The sequence below is a fragment of the Nerophis lumbriciformis genome, linkage group LG20 (assembly GCF_033978685.3).
Source record: "Nerophis lumbriciformis linkage group LG20, RoL_Nlum_v2.1, whole genome shotgun sequence".
Taxonomy (NCBI): domain Eukaryota; kingdom Metazoa; phylum Chordata; class Actinopteri; order Syngnathiformes; family Syngnathidae; genus Nerophis; species Nerophis lumbriciformis.
The window spans coordinates 17577501-17596241 of NC_084567.2; the positions used below are offsets into that span (position 1 = coordinate 17577501).

Consider the following 18741-nt stretch of genomic DNA (forward strand, 5'->3'; position numbering starts at 1 on the left):
ATAATAATAATAATAAATACTGTGTAGTGTTGTAAATAGTCAACGGGAAGGATTTTAGTAAGATATAAGCCATGAGCACTACACAGCCAGAAAAAAACCTAGGCAGGACAAGTAAAAATATTGGGGCAAGTAGATTTGAGAAGTCGGGCAAGTAGAAAAATTAGGGCGGAGGGAACAGGTGAGACTCAGCAAACACTGAAAAATAAAGCAGGGTCAGATCAGAAATGCACTTTTCTCATGAAAAGGGTCCTAATTTATATTCTTATGTGCCTTACTTATAGAGAGGACCACGACAAAACATACACCTCTGCCTCTGTTTCACTTTATGTTGCTGGTAAATAATATGGTTGTAGTAGTAGGCTAAAGTTAAATTATTTAGTATGCACTAATTAAAGGGGCAGAGCTTTAAGAGACATTTTAACTTTTCTATTTTATAAGATATATTTTTTGTAAGAACCACAATTAATAAATATATTTCAGTGAATAACTAATTGTTCAAATCTGTATATAAATATGTACATAAAGTGTTGTAATTATATTCCAACTCCGCGTTCTTCTTGGTCATCGCCGCTGCCGCCGCCACCCCCCGCCCCCCGACCACACCACCACAAATAGATGCCTGCCCTGTGGGAAACACTGTATATATATATATATATATATATACATACATATATATACATACAATAAGTTGATTGGCAACACTAAATTGGCCCTAGTGTGTGGATGTGAGTGTGAATGTTGTCTGTCTATCTGTGCTGGCCCTGCGATGAGGTGGCGACTTGTCCAGGGTGTACCCCGCCTTCCGCCCGATTGTAGCTGAGATAGGCTCCAGCGCCCCCCGCGACCCCAAAGGGAATAAGCGGTAGAAAATGGATGGATGGATATATACATACATATATATATATATATATATATATATATATATATATATATATATATATATATATATATATATATATATATATATATATATATATATATATATATATATATATATATACACTGTATATATATATATATATATATATATATGTATATATATATATATATATATATCAGTTGTCTACCAATCTAAGGTAATACGCAAGGACATTAACACATCCGACACATATGTAGGATTAACCGAGGGTGAATTCAAAACCAGATGGAACAACCACAAGGCTTCTTTCAGGAACAAAAACCTGCGAAATACCACAGAACTCAGCAAACACATTTGGGACCTCAAAGACAATAATGTTGAATATTCAATAACATGGCAAATTCTTGCATCCAGCACACCTTACAATAGTGGTAATAAAAGATGCAACCTATGCTTGAAAGAGAAACTGTTTATTATCTACCGTCCAGAGCTGTCATCCCTCAACAAGCGCAGCGAAATTGTAACAACATGCCGCCATAGACGGAAACACCTCCTAGGTAACACATGAACCAATCACCACGCCCCTAGGCCAGCCTGTACCCACCCACTCTGTGCCCTATATAAACCATGGTATGCGAATGCTCCCATTAAAATCTCCTGACGATTGAGGGTACCCCCCTCATGAAACAGGCCTGTAGAGATGAAATAGTCTTGTGATTTTTTTCCCCACACATACATATATTGCGCTCTACTACGGTATCGAGCACTATTTTTTGGATAACCTTATTAAGACATATATATATATATATATATATATATATACATACATATACATATATATACATATACATATATATATACACATATATATATACACACATATATATGTATATAAACAGTATGTATGTGTATATATGTATGTGTGTATATATATATATATATATATATATATATATATATATATATATATATATATATATATATATATATATATATATATGTATGTGTATATATATTTATGTATATATATATACATTTTACTACCACAATTACTACCACAACTCCAAAAACAAACAAAATGTTTTTACTCTCGCTCGATTCGTAGTTAAAAAAGAAAAAAAAAACTATTTTCTGCAAGTAAAAAAAAAAGAAGATTCCCAAGTATAAAAACAACTTTCAGAGAGTAAACAATTTCCAAGTACACATTTTTTTGTATATATTTGTTTTACCTATGGTACATCATCTACATATATGTACACATGTATGTACATACACAAATATACATATAGTTATATATATATACACACACACATACTGTACAGATATACACACATGCAACATTGATCTACATTCTATTATATACTACCATGATCATCTTTATCAATGATTATATGACAGACATCTTCTGAATATGTCCATTTACCTACTCAGTGGCCTAGTGGTTAGAGTGTCCGTCCTGAGATCGGTAGGTTGGGAGTTCAAACCCCGGCCGAGTCATACCAAAGACTATAAAAATGGGACCCATTACCTCTCTGCTTGGCACTCAGCATCAAGGGTTGGAATTGGGGGTTAAATCACCAAAATGATTCCCGGGCGCGGCCACCGCTGCTGCCCACTGCTCCCCTCACCTCCCAGGGGGTGATCAAGGGTGATGGGTCAAATGCAGAGAATAATTTCGCCACACCTAGTGTGTGTGTGACAATCATTGGTACTTTAACTTTTTAACTTTTATCTACGATACTAAATGTTAATTTTTCCATTTTAATTATCCGTGTCAGGGTTGTTGTCCAGGATTTTCTATTAGGTCCTGTTTTCCCCTTCCACGTCTTTGTCATCTGTTTAATTGCAGTGATTCTAAAGATGTGAAATAAATCTGCATGTGTGGATTTCATTTATGCCAAGCATATTTTCTGTTACGTTACATTCCCTCTAAAGCATGACAGTGATTTCCTCATCATTTCTACCTCTTGCCAAAAGGGTCACAACACTAGGCAGGTAAACAACACATGGGTATGGCTTCACCACACCCCTTCCACTTTGGGCTGGGCTGATAAAATATCTCATTGATACTTTCCACGCAAATTCTGGCTTGTGTTTAGTTATGATGTACTACTGCTGTTGTTTTCCTAACAATTGTCTGCAACAATAGTGTGTATGTTGTGTTGGTATTGTTAAACTGTCAATAGCACTCACCTTGAACAATTTTCAGTTAATGCATGTAATCGGTATCGGTATTATTATGGGCAGATCTCACTCAGATGGTCAGTATCGAAATCGGCAGCAAAAAATCGGAACATCGTACGAAACATACTGTATAACAGTGTTTTTCAACCACTGTGCCGCGGCACACCAGTGTGCCGTGAGATACAGCCTGGTGTGCCGTGGGAGATTATGCAATTTCACCTATTTGGGTTAAAAATATTTTTTGCAAACCAGTAATTATAATCTGCAAATAATGCGCCGTTGTTGAGTGTCGGTGCTGTCTAGAGCTTGGCAGAGTAACCATGTTATACCATACCATATCAGTAGGTGGAAGTCAGTAGCTAATTGCTTTGTAGATGTCGGGAACACGTCGTCTGAGACGTCAATGTTTTCTCGTGATCACAATATGCAGGCGACAGCGCAAGGCAGCGTGCAGGTAAAAAGGTATCTAATGCTTAAACCAAAAATAAACAAAAAGTGAGTGCCGCTAAGAAAAGGCATTGAAGCTTAGGGAAGGCTATGTAGAACAAAACTAAAACTGAACTGGCTACAAAGTAAACAAAAACAGAATGCTGGACGACAGCAAAAACTTACAGCGTGTGGAGCAGGGACGGCGTCCACAAAGTACATCCAAACATGACATGACAACAATGTCCACACAAAAAAAGATAGCAAAAACTTAAATATTCTTGATTGCTAAAACAAAGCAGGTGCGGGGAATAGCGCTCAAAGGAAGACATGAAACTGCAACAGGAAAAGCCACCAAAATAGGAGCGCGAGTCACGACCTAAAACACTACACACGGGAAAACACCAAAAAATTCCAAATAAGTCACGGCGTGATGTGACACGTCGTGACAGTACACCTACTTTGAGACAAGAGCTACAGTGATGCACGGTTGGTTGTGGTTTAAATTCATGTGCAACAATTGCGACAACAACTTTTTATTGTCTACTGAGTTTAATTTTTTTATGATTTCTGCTGGTGGTGTGCTTCCGGATGTTTTCAATGAAAAAAATGCGCATTGGCTCAAAAAAGGTTGAAAAACACTGCTCCATACCGTAAAAGTCGCTACTATTTTCCTACACTTTGGACCCTGCGGCTTGTAAAACGGTGCGGCTCATTTATGGATTTGTCTTCGCCGAAGCCATGATGAAAAGCAAATACGCTGAGAATGTGTTACTTTCATTGTGCTGTGGCGCCATCTTTTCGACAACTTCGCTCACTGCAGGTGCTGCAGTGTCCTTCCATATATCGGTAGTGCTTTATTTATTTTTTCAACCGGAATGCAGTTCCGTATTCTAGCCGTCCATAGCTTTTCCACCCGTACGGATTCTTCATTCATGGCTCCAAGCAACGTTTATAAGTTTTACAATATAACTAAAACAACTCTTACTTACGAAACCGTCCCATGTGTGATGACTGTAGGAGTGTTTTCATGCATATTTGTATGTGCTATAATAAAGTAATAATAATAATATTAATAATGATAATTGTCTCAGAGGATAAATTTGTCTTGGACATCAAGACACAGCGTTTTACATACATACATACATACCTACATGCATTCAGTTCAGCCAATTTATACAGTGACGACAGAGAACAATTAGTTATGAGATCCCCCTGTATTGCACACCTGCCGTATTGCCGTATCCCAATATTGCACTCCTTATTTTTGCATCCGGTTATTACGGTAGTTTTCTGTTGTTAAGTGCTTTGATTGCCAGTGGGACTAAGGAAAATCTATACCTGTTGAGTTTGTATGTTGCTGTTCTGTACCGTTGACCATTTGGTATGTAATGACCCCAGCCTCGTTAGCATTAGCAAATATGCTCACACATTTACCAGTGTCTGTTTTAGTATTATTAACTTACAATGGCATTCTTTTTTGTATGGTTTCAGCATCTCTGTCTGGACTGGAGCCTGCAGTGCCTCAGACTGGAAGTCTCTGCAGAGAGTGGTGAGGACGGCGGAAAAGATCATCAGGACTCCTTTTCCTCCTATCCAGGAGGTCGCAAAAAGCCGCTGCCTGACCAGGGCTCAGAAAATCTGCAGAGACTCCTCGCACCCCCACCAAGGACTGTTTTCACTGCTGGACTCTAGAAAGAGGTTCCGCAGCTTCCGTAGCAGAACCTTTAGATTCTGTAACAGCTTCTTCCCTCAGGCCGTAAGACTCTTGAACGCATTAAAATAATCCCCTTAATTCCCCCCAAAAATGGACTAACTCGCTGTAATATAAAGACAATATAACATACATCCATAAACATGGAAGCATATGCAAAAGTGCAATATCTTTATCTGTACAGTAATCTATTTATTTATATCTGCACCTTATTGCTCTTTTATCCTGCACTACCATGAGCTAATGCAACGGAATTTCGGTCTTATCTGTACTGTAAAGTTCAAATTTAAATGACAATAAAAGGTAGTCTCAGTCTAAGTCTAAGTCTAAGTTTCAAAAATTCCTCAGTAAATTCACCAAAACGTCACCGTGGAGTTATTGAGTCTGTTTAGCTGATTGGAGAGCTAGCTTCCATGACGATAACTTCTGTTTTGTTTGCCCGGCCGTTTTACTGCCGTGTTACAGACACCATTTGGAAACAATTAAGATATGTAAATAAACATGTACAAAATAATTATGTGTAAATAACTCATTTCACAACCTATACATCTGTGACTTATAGTCGTGTGGAAACATATGTTTTTCTCTAAAATGTAGTGGGTGCGCTCTATAGTCCGGAAAATACGGTATATCTTGTATTTGGGTGAAGGTTCTCTTTATGTCCAAAAGCAGGTACCTGAGGAGATGGAGGCCAAACGGAAAGCATCCTGGTGTCGTCCGGGTGGTGCTGGTTCATACGGGGATGAGTCCTCCATGTCGCCACCTGAAAGGCGACAACACGCTTTTATAATCGCGTACAATCAAGACAACTCCATGAACCACAGCCTTTTGAGAACGTCTCCTTGAAAGGTCTCCCGTTATAAGTAAGTAAGCGTGCGTCTGACCGAGGTCGTTGAAAAAAAAAGATATATTTTCATCACCGTGTTCGTTCCTTTTTAATGATATATTTGTGTGGTTTGAGAATAAGCAGCAGCACATTTTCTTAGCTTACAAGGAAGATGCTCTTTAGAAAAGAACCCCCCCCCCCCCAAAAAAAGAACTCAAAGAACCCAATTAGCCCTCCTTCAGTGTGCCTCTGTGTTGTCCCTAATCCCGCATTTAGCAGTCACAGCCATTCAGCGTGACTGAAACTCTCCCGCCAGAGAGCAATGGTGTTGCGTTCGAGTCCCAGTGGGAAAAAAATGAAAGCCGGGAGCAGTGAGGAACTTTCCCTCGCACCCCGACACCCAAACACTGGAAACACAACCTGATGCACAAAGTGTCAGAGAGAACAGAGGATCTAAAGTGCAGGTACGTATTACCAGTGTCAAAATAATCAATTATATATATATATTAGAGATGTCCGATAATATCAGACTGCCGATATTATCGGACATAAATGCTTTAAAATGTAATATCAGAAATTATCGGTATCGGTTTCAAAAAGTAAAATGTATGACTTTTTAAAACGTCGCTGTGTACACGGACGTAGGGAGAAGTACAGAGCGCCAATAAACCATAAAGGCACTGCCTTTGCGTGCCGGCCCAGTCACGTAATATCTACGGCTTCTCGCACACACAAGTGAATGCAAGGCATACTTGGTCAACAGCCATACAGGTCACACTGAGGGTGGCCATATAAACAACTTTAACACTGTTACAAATATGCACCATACTGTGAACCCACATCAAACAAGAATGACAAACATATTTCGGGAGAACATCCGCACCGTAACACAACATAAACACAACAGAACAAACACCCAGAACTCCTTGCAGCACTAACTCTTCCAGGGTGCTACAATATACACCCCCCCCCACACACACACCTCAAATCCCCCCCCACTTCAACCTCCTCATGCTCTCTCAGGGAGAGCATGTCCCAAATTCCAAGCTGCTCTTTTGAGGCATGTTAAAAAAAAATAAAGCACTTTGTGACTTCATTAATAAATATGGCAGTGCCATGTTGCCATTTTTTTCCATAACTTGAGTTGATTTATTTTGGAAAACCTTGTTACATTGTTTAATGCATCCAGCGGGGCATCACAACAAAATTAGGCATAATAATGTTAATTCCACGACTGTATATATCGGTATCGGTTGATATCGGTATCGGTAATTAAGAGTTGGACAATATCAGAATATCGGATATCGGCAAAAAAGCCATTATCGGACATCTCTAAAATATATATTTTCAAATGACAGTAATTGTTAATGATAAGAATTAATTAAAAACAATTGTAAAAATTAACTCCTCTCTGAGCTGCCACCTTAACGTGGTAGAGGAGTTTGCGTGTCCCAATGATCCTAGGAGCTATGTTGTCCGGGGGCTTTATGCCCCCTGGTAGGGTCTCCCAAGACAAACTGGTCCTAGGTGAGGGATCAGACAAAGAGCAGCTCGAAGACCTCTATGAAGAAAACAACCAAGGAACCCAGATTTCCCTTGCCCGGACGTGGGTCACCGGGGCCCCCCTCTGGAGCCAGGCCCGGAGGTGGGGCACGATGGCGAGCGCCTGGTGGCCGGGCCTGTCCCCATGGGGCCCGGCCGGGCACAGCCCGAAGAGACAACATGGGTCCCCCCTCCAATGGGCTCACCACCCATAGCAGGGGTCATAGAGGTCGGGTGCGATGTGAGCTGGGCGGCAGCCGAAGGCAGGGCACTTGGCGGTCCGATCCTCGGCTACAGAAGCTAGCTCTTGGGACGTGGAACGTCACCTCGCTGGGGGGGAAGGAGCCTGAGCTAGTGCACGAGGTGGAGAAGTTCCGGCTAGATATAGTCGGACTCACTTCGACGCACAGCAAGGGCTCTGGAACCAGTTCTCTCGAGAGGGGCTGGACTCTCTTCCACTCTGGCGTTGCCGGCAGTGAGAGGCGACGGGCTGGGGTGGCAATTCTTGTTTCCCCCCCGGCTCAGAGCCTGTACGTTGGAGTTCAACCCGGTGGACGAGAGGGTAGCTTCCCTCCGCCTTCGTGTGGGGGAACGGGTCCTGACTGTGGTTTGCGCTTACGCGCCAAACCGCAGCTCAGAGTACCCACCCTTTTTGGATTCACTCGAGGGAGTACTTGGGAGTGCTCCCCCGGGTGATTCCCTTGTTCTACTGGGGGACTTCAATGCTCATGTTGGCAGCGACAGTGAAACCTGGAGAGGCGTGATTGGGAAGAATGGCTGCCCGGATCTGAATCCGAGCGGTGTTTTGTTATTGGACTTTTGTGCCCGTCACAGATTGTCCATAACGAACACCATGTTCAAACATAAGGGTGTCCATATGTGCACTTGGCACCAGGACAACCTAGGCCGCAGTTCCATGATCGACTTTGTAGTTGTGTCATCGGATTTGCGGCCTCATGTTTTGGACACTCGGGTGAAGAGAGGGGCGGAGCTTTCTACTGATCACCACCTGGTGGTGAGTTGGCTGCGATGGTGGGGAAGGATGCCGGACAGACCTGGCAGGCCCAAACGCATTGTGAGGGTTTGCTGGGAACGTCTGGCAGAGTCTCCTGTCAGAGAGAGTTTCAATTCCCACCTCCGGAAGAACTTTGAACATGTCACGAGGGAGGTGCTAGACATTGAGTCCGAATGGATCATGTTCCGCGCCTCTATTGTCGAGGCGGCTGATTGGAGCTGTGGCCGCAAGGTAGTTGGTGCTTGTCGTGGCGGTAATCCTAGAACCCGTTGGTGGACACCGGCGGTGAGGGATGCCGTCAAGCTGAAGAAGGAGTCCTATCGGGTTCTTTTGGCTCATAGGACTCCTGAGGCAGCGGACAAGTACCGACAGGCCAAGCGGTGTGCGGCTTCAGCGGTCGCAGAGGCAAAAACTCGGACATGGGAGGAGTTCGGCAAGGCCATGGAAAACGACTTCCGGACGGCTTCGAAGCAATTCTGGACCACCATCCGCCGCCTCAGGAAGGGGAAGCAGTGCACTATCAACACCGTGTATGGCGAGGATGGTGTTCAGCTGACCTTGACTGCGGATGTTGTGGATAGGTGGAGGGAATACTTCGAAGACCTCCTCAATCCCACCAACACGTCTTCCTATGAGGATGCAGTGCCTGGGGAGTCTGTGGTGGACTCTCCTATTTCTGGGGCTGGGGTTGCTGAGGTAGTTAAAAAGCTCCTCGGTGGCAAGGCCCCGGGGGTAGATGAGATCCGCCCGGAGTTCCTTAAGGCTCTGGATGCTGTGGGGCTGTCTTGGTTGACAAGACTCTGCAGCATTGCGTGGACATCGGGGGCGGTACCACTGGATTGGCAGACCGGGGTGGTGGTTCCTCTCTTTAAGAAGGGGAACCGGAGGGTGTGTTCTAACTATCGTGGGATCACACTCCTCAGCCTTCCCGGTAAGGTCTATTCAGGTGTACTGGAGAGGAGGCTACGCCGGATAGTCGAACCTCGGATTCAGGAGGAACAGTGTGGTTTTCGTCCTGGTCGTGGAACTGTGGACCAGCTCTATACTCTCGGCAGGGTCCTTGAGGGTGCATGGGAGTTTGCCCAATCAGTCTACATGTGTTTTGTGGACTTGGAGAAGGCATTCGACCGTGTCCCTCGGGAAGTCCTGTGGGGAGTGCTCAGAGAGTACGGGGTATCGGACTGTCTGATTGTGGCAGTCCGCTCCCTGTATGATCAGTGCCAGAGCTTGGTCCGCATTGCCGGTAGTAAGTCGGACACGTTTCCAGTGAGGGTTGGACTCCGCCAACGCTGCCCTTTGTCACCGATTCTGTTCATAACTTTTATGGACAGAATTTCTAGGCGCAGTCAAGGCGTTGAGGGGATCTGGTTTGGTGGCTGCAGGATTAGGTCTCTGCTTTTTGCAGATGATGTGGTCCTGATGGCTTCATCTGGCCAGGATCTTCAGCTCTCACTGGATCGGTTCGCAGCCGAGTGTGAAGCGACTGGGATGAGAATCAGCACCTCCAAGTCCGAGTCCATGATTCTCGCCCGGAAATGGGTGGAGTGCCATCTCCGGGTTGGGGAGGAGATCTTTCCCCAAGTGGAGGAGTTCAAGTACCTCGGAGTCTTGTTCACGAGTGAGGGAAGAGTGGATCGTGAGATCGACAGGCGGATCGGTGCGGCGTCTTCAGTATTGCGGACGCTGTATCGATCCGTTGTGGTGAAGAAGGAGCTGAGCCGGAAGGCAAAACTCTCAATTTACCGGTCGATCTACGTTCCCATCCTCACCTATGGTCATGAGCTTTGGACAAGGACAAGATCATGGGTACAAGCGGCCGAAATGAGTTTCCTCCGCCGGGTGGTGGGGCTCTCCCTTAGAGATAGGGTGAGAAGCTCTGCCATCCGGGAGGGGCTCAAAGTAAAGCCGCTGCTCCTCCACATCGAGAGGAGCCAGATGAGGTGGTTCGGGCATCTGGTCAGGATGCCAGCCGAACGCCTCCCTAGGGAGGTGTTTAGGGCACGTCCGACCGGTAGGAGGCCGCGGGGAAGACCCAGGACACGTTGGGAAGACTATGTCTCCCGGCTGGCCTGGGAACGCCTCGGGGTCCCACAGGAAGAGCTGGACGAAGTGGCTGGGGAGAGGGAAGTCTGGGCTTCCCTGCTTAGGCTGCTGCCCCCGCGACCCGACCTCGGATAAGCGGAAGAAGATGGATGGATGGATGGATGTAAAAATTAAATTGCAAAATATATATATATATTTTTTAATCTAATTAATTACTAGGGAAAGTAAGTAATGCCATCCATCCATCCATTTTCTACCACTTATCCCTTTCAGGGTCGCGGGGGTCGCTGGAGCCTATCTCAGCTGCATTCGGGCGAAAGGCGGTGTACACCCTGGACAAGTCGCCACCTCATCGCAGGGCCAACACAGATAGACAGACAACATTCACACTCACATTCACACACTAGGGCCAATTTAGTGTTGCCAATCAACCTATCCCCAGATGCATGTCTTTGGAAGTGGGAGGAAGCCGGAGCAATGCATTACATTAAAAACAAGTAGCATATGCTGCTGAGAGATGTTTCATGAGAGCAGAGCGTACGTGTGAGAGAAAGCACATTTTAGCGAACCTTAGTAGCATAATACTAAAACATTACAGTAATTTGACAATGAGATCTGAGGTTGTGCTTTTACTAGTGTCTATACCTCTAAGTCCAGGTGGTATGAAACGATTAAAACATCAATACAGTACTTGTTTTCCAATTGTTTTTCAAATCATGTGCTTTTGGAGGTGGGGGGTTACAAGGAATGGTAAATGGTAAATTGGTTATACTTGAATAATGTTTTTCTACCTTCAAGGTACTCAAAGCGCTTTGACACTATTTCCACATTCACCCATTTACACACACATTCACACACTGATGGCGGGAGCTGCCATGCAAGGTGCTAACCACGACCCAATCAGGAGCAAGGGTGAAGTGTCTTGCTCAAGGACACAACGGACATGAGTCGTGACTAGGTTGGTAGAAGCTGGGGATCGAACCAGGAACCCTCAGGTTTCTGGCACGGCCACTCTCCCAACCGCGCCACGCGTCCCCGTCGTACACATCCAGACACTTACTAAAGTCACAAGTTGTTTTAATATTTTATAAAATATTAACTTATTTAACTACATATGCTATGAAACCCTGCGGCTTATAAAACCGTGTGGCTAATTTATAGGTTTTTCTTCGCTAACGGCCATATTGCAAATAGTTTTCATTAGACAAGCTGAAAATGTGTGTTATTGTTCGTGGGTTCCCTCCGGGTACTCCGGCTTCCTCCCACTTCCAAAGACATGCACCTGGGGATAAGTTGATTGGCAACACTAAATTGGCCCTAGTGTGTGGATGTGCCCTAGTGTGTGGATGTGAGTGTGAATGTTGTCTGTCTATCTGTGTTGGCCCTGCGATGAGGTGGCGACTTGTCCAGGGTGTACCCCGCCTTCCGCCCGATTGTAGCTGAGATAGGCTCCAGCGCCCCCCGTGACCCCAAAGGGAATAAGCGGTAGAAAATGGATGGATGGATGGATGTTTGTGCTATGGCGCCATCTTTTGGACGAGTTTGCTCGCTGCGGGTGCTGCTGGGTGAATGTCTACAAGTGTTTCCTGCTGTTTAAAGCTTTGAACCAGAAGTACAAGCGCCGCTCTGTCTTCTAATCATCCATAACGTTTCTACTCGTATGGATTCTTCATTCATCACTCCAAACAACGTTTGTAAGTTTTACAATTTAACTAAAACAATTCTTACTTACTAAAGCATCTGTAGGAGTATCTTCATGCGTATTTCTTTGTGCTACCGGAACGTAGTCGAGCGACCATCGTTAGCAATAGCTATTATGCTAATACATTTACGAGTGTCTGTGTTAGAATTATTAACTTACGACGGCATTATTTTTCTTTTGTTTCAGTTTCACAAATTCCCCAGTAAATTCCCCAAAACGTCACCGTGGAATTATTGAGTCTGTTTAGCTGATTGGGAAGCTAACTTCCGCAGCTAGTGGGTCCATGATGATGACTTCTGTTTTGTATGATCAGCAGTTTTACTGCCCTGTTACAGACACCCTTTGGAAACAATTAAAGGTATGAAAATAAACATTTACAAAATATTTCTGTGTAAATAACTAATTTTACAACGTATATATATATGCGGCTTATAGTCCGGTGCTGCTAATACATGGGAAACTATTTTTTTTCTCTAAAATGTAATGGGTGCCGCATGCAGTAACAGACACATTCATAACAATATGTAATATGTACAATATTTACCATATTTTGATAATTTTAATCATTCCCAGGACTGATTTCTTCAGCGCATTGATTTCCGTTACAATAGCAGCGCACTTCCGACTCCTGGCAACAAATGTGTGTTCCTACTTCTGGAAACAAACGCAAGTGTTTTTAAAAAAAAAAAAAAAAAAAAAAAAGGTAGACTTGGTAAACAACAAAGACGACTTGTCATGTCTTTTGGATCATGTTTTGTTTTGTTTAGTTATTGAACTCTTTAGTTTCTGTTTACGCTCCATTGTTTTTGTTTCCATGACTACTCATTGGTTTCACCTGTCATTCATTTGGACTCACGCACCTGTTGTAATCATGTCACTACTATTTAAGCCTGTCTTTTTCTGTTGATCGTCCTGGTGACATTATCATAACTCTGCTCACTTCATGCCATGCTACTTCTGCTACCATAGTTCATGCTGAACGTTTCACGTCATAGTAAGTGTCTTTTTGGTTTCATGTTCATAGTTTTTTTGTCAAAGTGTTAGTTTTGTTCATAGCCAAGTTTGTACTTCCGCCCTTGTGTGCGCCTTTTGTTTGCAACCTTTGTTCTTTTTTATAGTAAAATTAAATCATGTCTTTACCTTCACGCCAAGTCCGGTCCAAGTTCTCTTGCATCTCGGGAAAACAAACACGCCATAGTCCACGTCCTGACACGTCTATATTCGGACGAATGAGGATGCACAATCTTATCTTTTTGAAGCTGAATATACAGAGGATGAACTACTACTTCTAGAAACCAGACGTTGGAGCTACAATTTGGTTATTATACGGGTTACGGAATGTAAATGAAGCATTGTTGACTGTTTTTGAATGTATTTTGAAAATGATTTAGAAGTAGAATTGATTACTCCTGTTACCTGCATTGCTAGGGGCCATTATTACATGTTAGAATGCAAAAGAAGAACAAAACCTTTTCTCTTCTTGTCTCTCACAAGGGAAAATTCCCCCCCCAAAAAGGCGCAGTTCCCCTTTAAGACCTGTCAGCAGAATGACTCAGGAGACACACAACATCTGTCTCCTGTGATGAGGACTAAATCAGTAAGCCGCGTGATGATATTTCACTAAAACCTGTCTTGTAAACGTTGCGTTTGACCATTAAAAAACTGACGAAACTCCGACAGAAAACACACAGACGCAACACCGGCGTGCTGTAAGAGGAAATAAGAAACATAAAAACTAACCAAAAAAAACCAAAAAACATTTCAATCTTGTATCCAGAGGGGGAAAGAAAAACAAATCTTAAGCTGATGTACGTCTGTAAAGTCACTGCTTTGTGTGCAGCGCTCTCCCCTGTTTTCCATCAATATTGACAATCATAGCAAGATAGAGAAGCTCTCTGAACACACGGTGCTACTGGCAGCACAGCGCAGTGTGTATGTGTGTGTGTGTGTGTGTGTGTGTGTATGTGTGTGTGTGTGTGTGTGTGTGTGTGTGTGTGTGTGTGTGTGTGTGTGTGTGTGTGTGTGTAAGTGTGTGTGAGGGAAGAAATGGGAAAGAAAATGTAATCCTCTAATCCGCAAAGTTTTGAGTGTATGCACTTTTCTCGTTTTCTCCCCGTCTTTGTTTGTACATGCTGATCAAATTATACATCTGAGTGTGTTTGGAAGTGAAAGTGTGTGTCTGCTGCGACATCCCTCGGCGTGCTTTTAATTACGCTAAAGTTGTGCTGCTTTTGGAAGCTTTCGGAGGGCTTGGAAACTACCACTTAGTCCGCCGACAACCTTCAGCACCGCGACTCTGCACGTCTGTTTTCTTTCAGGCCCCCGGACTCAGTTTTTAGTCTTTAACGTGTGCGCTGTTCGCCAATCACAATTTAATGAATATTCAGGGCCTGTGAGGTCATCCAGTCCAGATTTGAGATCTTTAAACACGCTGTTTTGTTTCCGGACTTTTGTCTACACTTTGAACCCTGCGGCTTATAAAACGGTGCGGCTAATTTATAGACTTGTTTTCGCTGACAGCCATAATAGGATAGGATAGGACTTTATCATCATTGCACAAGTACAAACCCCGTTTCCATATGAGTTGGGAAAATGTGTTAGATGTAAATATAAACGGAATACAATGATTTGCAAATCCTTTTCAACCCATATTCAATTGAATGCACTACAAAGACAAGATATTTGATGTTCAAACTCATAAACTTTTTTTTTTTTTTGCAAATAATAATTAACTTAGAATTTCATGGCTGCAACACATGCCAAAGTAGTTGGGAAAGGGCATGTTCACCACTGTGTTACATCACCTTTTCTTTTAACAACACTCAATAAACGATTGGGAACTGATGAAACTAATTGTTGAAGCTTTGAAAGTGGAATTCTTTCCCATTCTTGTTTTATGTAGAGCTTCAGTCGTTCAACAGTCCGGGGTCTCCGCTGTCGTATTTTACGCTTCATAATGCGCCACACATTTTCGATGGGAGACAGGTCTGGACAGCAGGTGGACCAGGAAAGTACCCGCACTCTTTTTTTACGAAGCCACGCTGTTGTAACACGTGCTGAATGTGGCTTGGCATTGTCTTGCTGAAATAAGCAGGGGCGTCCATTAAAAAGACAGCACTTAGATGGCAGCATATGTTGTTCCAAAACCTGTATGTACTTTTCAGCATTAATGGTGCCTTCACAGATGTGTAAGTTACCCATGCCTTGGGCACTAATGCACCCCCATACCATCACAGATGCTGGCTTTTGAACTTTGCGTCGATAACAGTCTGGATGGTTCGCTTCCCCTTTGGTCCGGAACACACGATGACGAATATTTCCAAAAACAATTTGAAATGTGGACTCGTCAGACCACAGAACACGTTTCCACTTTGCATGAGTCCATCTTAGATGATCTCCGGCCCAGAGAAGCCGGCTGCGTTTCTGGATGTTGTTGATAAATGGCTTTCGCTTCGCATAGTAAAGCTTTAACTTGCACTTACAGATGTAGCCACAAACTGTATTTAGTGACAGTGGTTTTCTGAAGTGTTCCTGAGCCCATGTGGTGATATCCTTTAGAGATTGATGTCGGTTTTTGATACAGTGCCGTCTGAGGGATCGAAGGTCACGGTCATTCAATGTTGATTTCCGGCCATGCCGCTTACGTGGAGTGATTTCTCCAGATTCTCTGAACCTTTTGATGATATTATGGACCGTAGATGTCGAAATCCCTAAATTTCTTGCAATTGCACTTTGAGAAACGTTGTTCTTAAACTGTTTGACTATTTGCTCACGCAGTTGTGGACAAAGGGGTGTACCTCGCCCCATCCTTTCTTGTGAAAGACTGAGCATTTTTTGGGAAGCTGTTTTTATACCCAATCATGGCACCCACCTGTTCCCAATTAGCCTGCACACCTGTGGGATGTTCCAAATAAGTGTTTGATGAGCATTCCTCAACTTTATCAGTATTTATTGCCACCTTTCCCAACTTCGTTGTTACGTGTTGCTGGCATCAAATTCTAAAGTTAATGATTATTTGCAAAAAAAAAAAAAATGTTTATCAGTTTGAACATCAAATATGTTGTCTTTGTAGCATATTCAACTGAATATGGGTTGAAAAGGATTTGCAAATCATTGTATTCCGTTTATATTTACATCTAACACAATTTCCCAACTCATATGAAAACGGGGTTTGTATGTATGTATATATGTATGCATGTATGTATATATGTATGTATATATGTATGTATATATACTGTACATATATATGTGTATGTATGTGTGTACCTTTGTATGTACTGTATGTATGTATACATGTATGTATGTACACATGTTTATATGTATGTATGTATGATGTATGATTAGACAAACAAACAGTGTACAGGGTTACAGAACAGGAACGCTGATGGGTCACCAAAGGTGCCCCGTAAAATATAAGAAAAAGATGAAACGCTGGGGAAGCAGATGAGTAAAAAATACAATCTAGACTGGGCTCCTAAGGGGGCCTAGTCTGGAGTGGGAAAAAACCTCCATGCCATGCACACATAAACACGTTACATTTAATCACGACAACTCGCAACAGAGGGGCAGGGAGTTGGGGCCCTGGAGGGCGACTGCTGCTATGAAGCGCTGCCAGCCGTCCATCACCCCGAGGGGAAACAAGCGGTGGTGAAGGCGTGGGGTGAGGGGAGGGGGGGGTGGGGGGGAGGGGGGGTGTATGTGCCCATGGTCTTGGGTGTGATGATGTAATGTAAATGCAAATAGTTTCCATAAAACACATGCAAAGGCACTGAAAAAGTGCATTATTGTTTGTGCTATGGTGCCATCTTTTGGACGAGTTCTGTTTAGAACTTTCATCAAAAGTTTAAGTGCTGTTCCGTCTTCTATCCGTCCATAGCGAATCTACTCGAATCTTTATTCATTCTTCCAAGCAACATTTGTAAGTTTGTAAGTTTTACAATATAACTAAAATAAGTCTCGTGGCCTTTTAGTTAGAGTGTCCGCCTTGAGATCGGTAGGTCATGAGTTCAAACCCCTGCAGAGTCATACCAAAGACTATAAAAATAGGACCCATTACCTCCCAGCAGGGGCGCCGAAAAGGGGGGTAAAGGAGACGGATTCTAGGGTCCCATGATGGAGGGGGGCCCAGAGAGGCCCCTAATGATGATGAAATTATAATACAGAAAAAAATAATGACACTGTGTTGGGGGCCCTGTAAAGATTATTTTCATGGGGCCCAAAATCCCTTCCCTCACCTCCCAGGGGGTGGAACAAGGGAATGGGTCAAATGCAAAGGATAATTTCACCACACCTAGTGTGTGTGACTATCAGAGGTACTTTAACTTTAACTTTTTTACTTTACTGTCTGTAGGAATGTTCTCATGCACATGTGTACCTGCTATCGTAATGTAATGAAGCTACGTCATTAGCATTAGCTCATATGCCAACATGTTTACAAAGTCTGTGTTAGTATTAATAAATCACAATGGCGTTCCTCCGTAAAGTCACCAAAACATCACCGTCGAGTCATTGAGTCTGTTTAGCTGATTGGAGAGCTAGCTTGCGCAGCCAGTGGGTCCATGACGATGGCTTCTGTTTTGTTTGATCATCCGTTTTACTGCCGTGTCACAGACAGTTTGGAAACAATTAAGGTATGTAAATAAACAATTACAAAATAAATATTTGTAAATAACTCATTTTAATACGTAATTGTCTGCGGCTTATAGTCCAGTGCGGCTAATATATGGAACATGTTTTTTTCTTCGAAAACTTAATGGGTGTGATCTATAAACCGGTGCGCTCCATAGTCTGGAAAATAAGGTAATTTAGTCCACATGCCTAAAATTAGGGTTACATTTGCTTTTAATGCATTTTGACAAAGAGAATAAAGCTTTCACAAATCACAAATACATTTTATGAATTTAGGGTATGTGAGATAATCTAGTCCAAATTTGAAAACATTATGTAAAGAGGTTTTTAAACTGGAGGTCTAAAAAGGGGTACAATGTGTTTTCCTTGCATTTTACCAAAAAGGTGAAACGTTTCACAAATCAAAGATTATTATGTGTATTATGACTGTTCCATCAATTCATCCAGTCCAAATTTAAGAGTTTTAAGTGGATTGGTTTTTGATGTAGACCCTGACTAATGTGTGGATTTAGCTATTGTGTTTTTCTTAACAATGTAAATAATCCCTTGTGTACGCTGCAATGCTTCTTCTGGAACACTGCTTCTCACACATTAATTTACTTGTGGGGGGCCAAAAAAGGGTTAGATGTGCTTTTATTGCATTTAAAAAAAAACAGATTAAAGGTGTCGCAAATCACAAACTGTGATTTTATGAGTCTTCAGGGTCTGTGAGAGAATCTTGTCCAAATTTGAGAATTTAAAATGTTTTTACAAAACCCAAAACCAGTGAAGTTGGCACGTTGTGTAAATAGTAAATAAAAAC

The 18741-nt window shown here is 42.9% G+C and overlaps 1 protein-coding gene across 1 annotated transcript in view; it reads right to left on the reverse strand.

Annotated features, from left to right (window-relative positions):
• LOC133619496 (GDNF family receptor alpha-2-like) overlaps positions 1–18741 on the reverse strand; it is a 316184-nt gene that overhangs the window by 252757 nt on the left and 44686 nt on the right. Inside the window, exon 3 of the mRNA XM_061980552.1 lies at positions 5860–5946. Within this exon, the coding sequence (XP_061836536.1) occupies positions 5860–5946 (87 nt within the window). The remainder of the gene's footprint in view (positions 1–5859; positions 5947–18741) is intronic.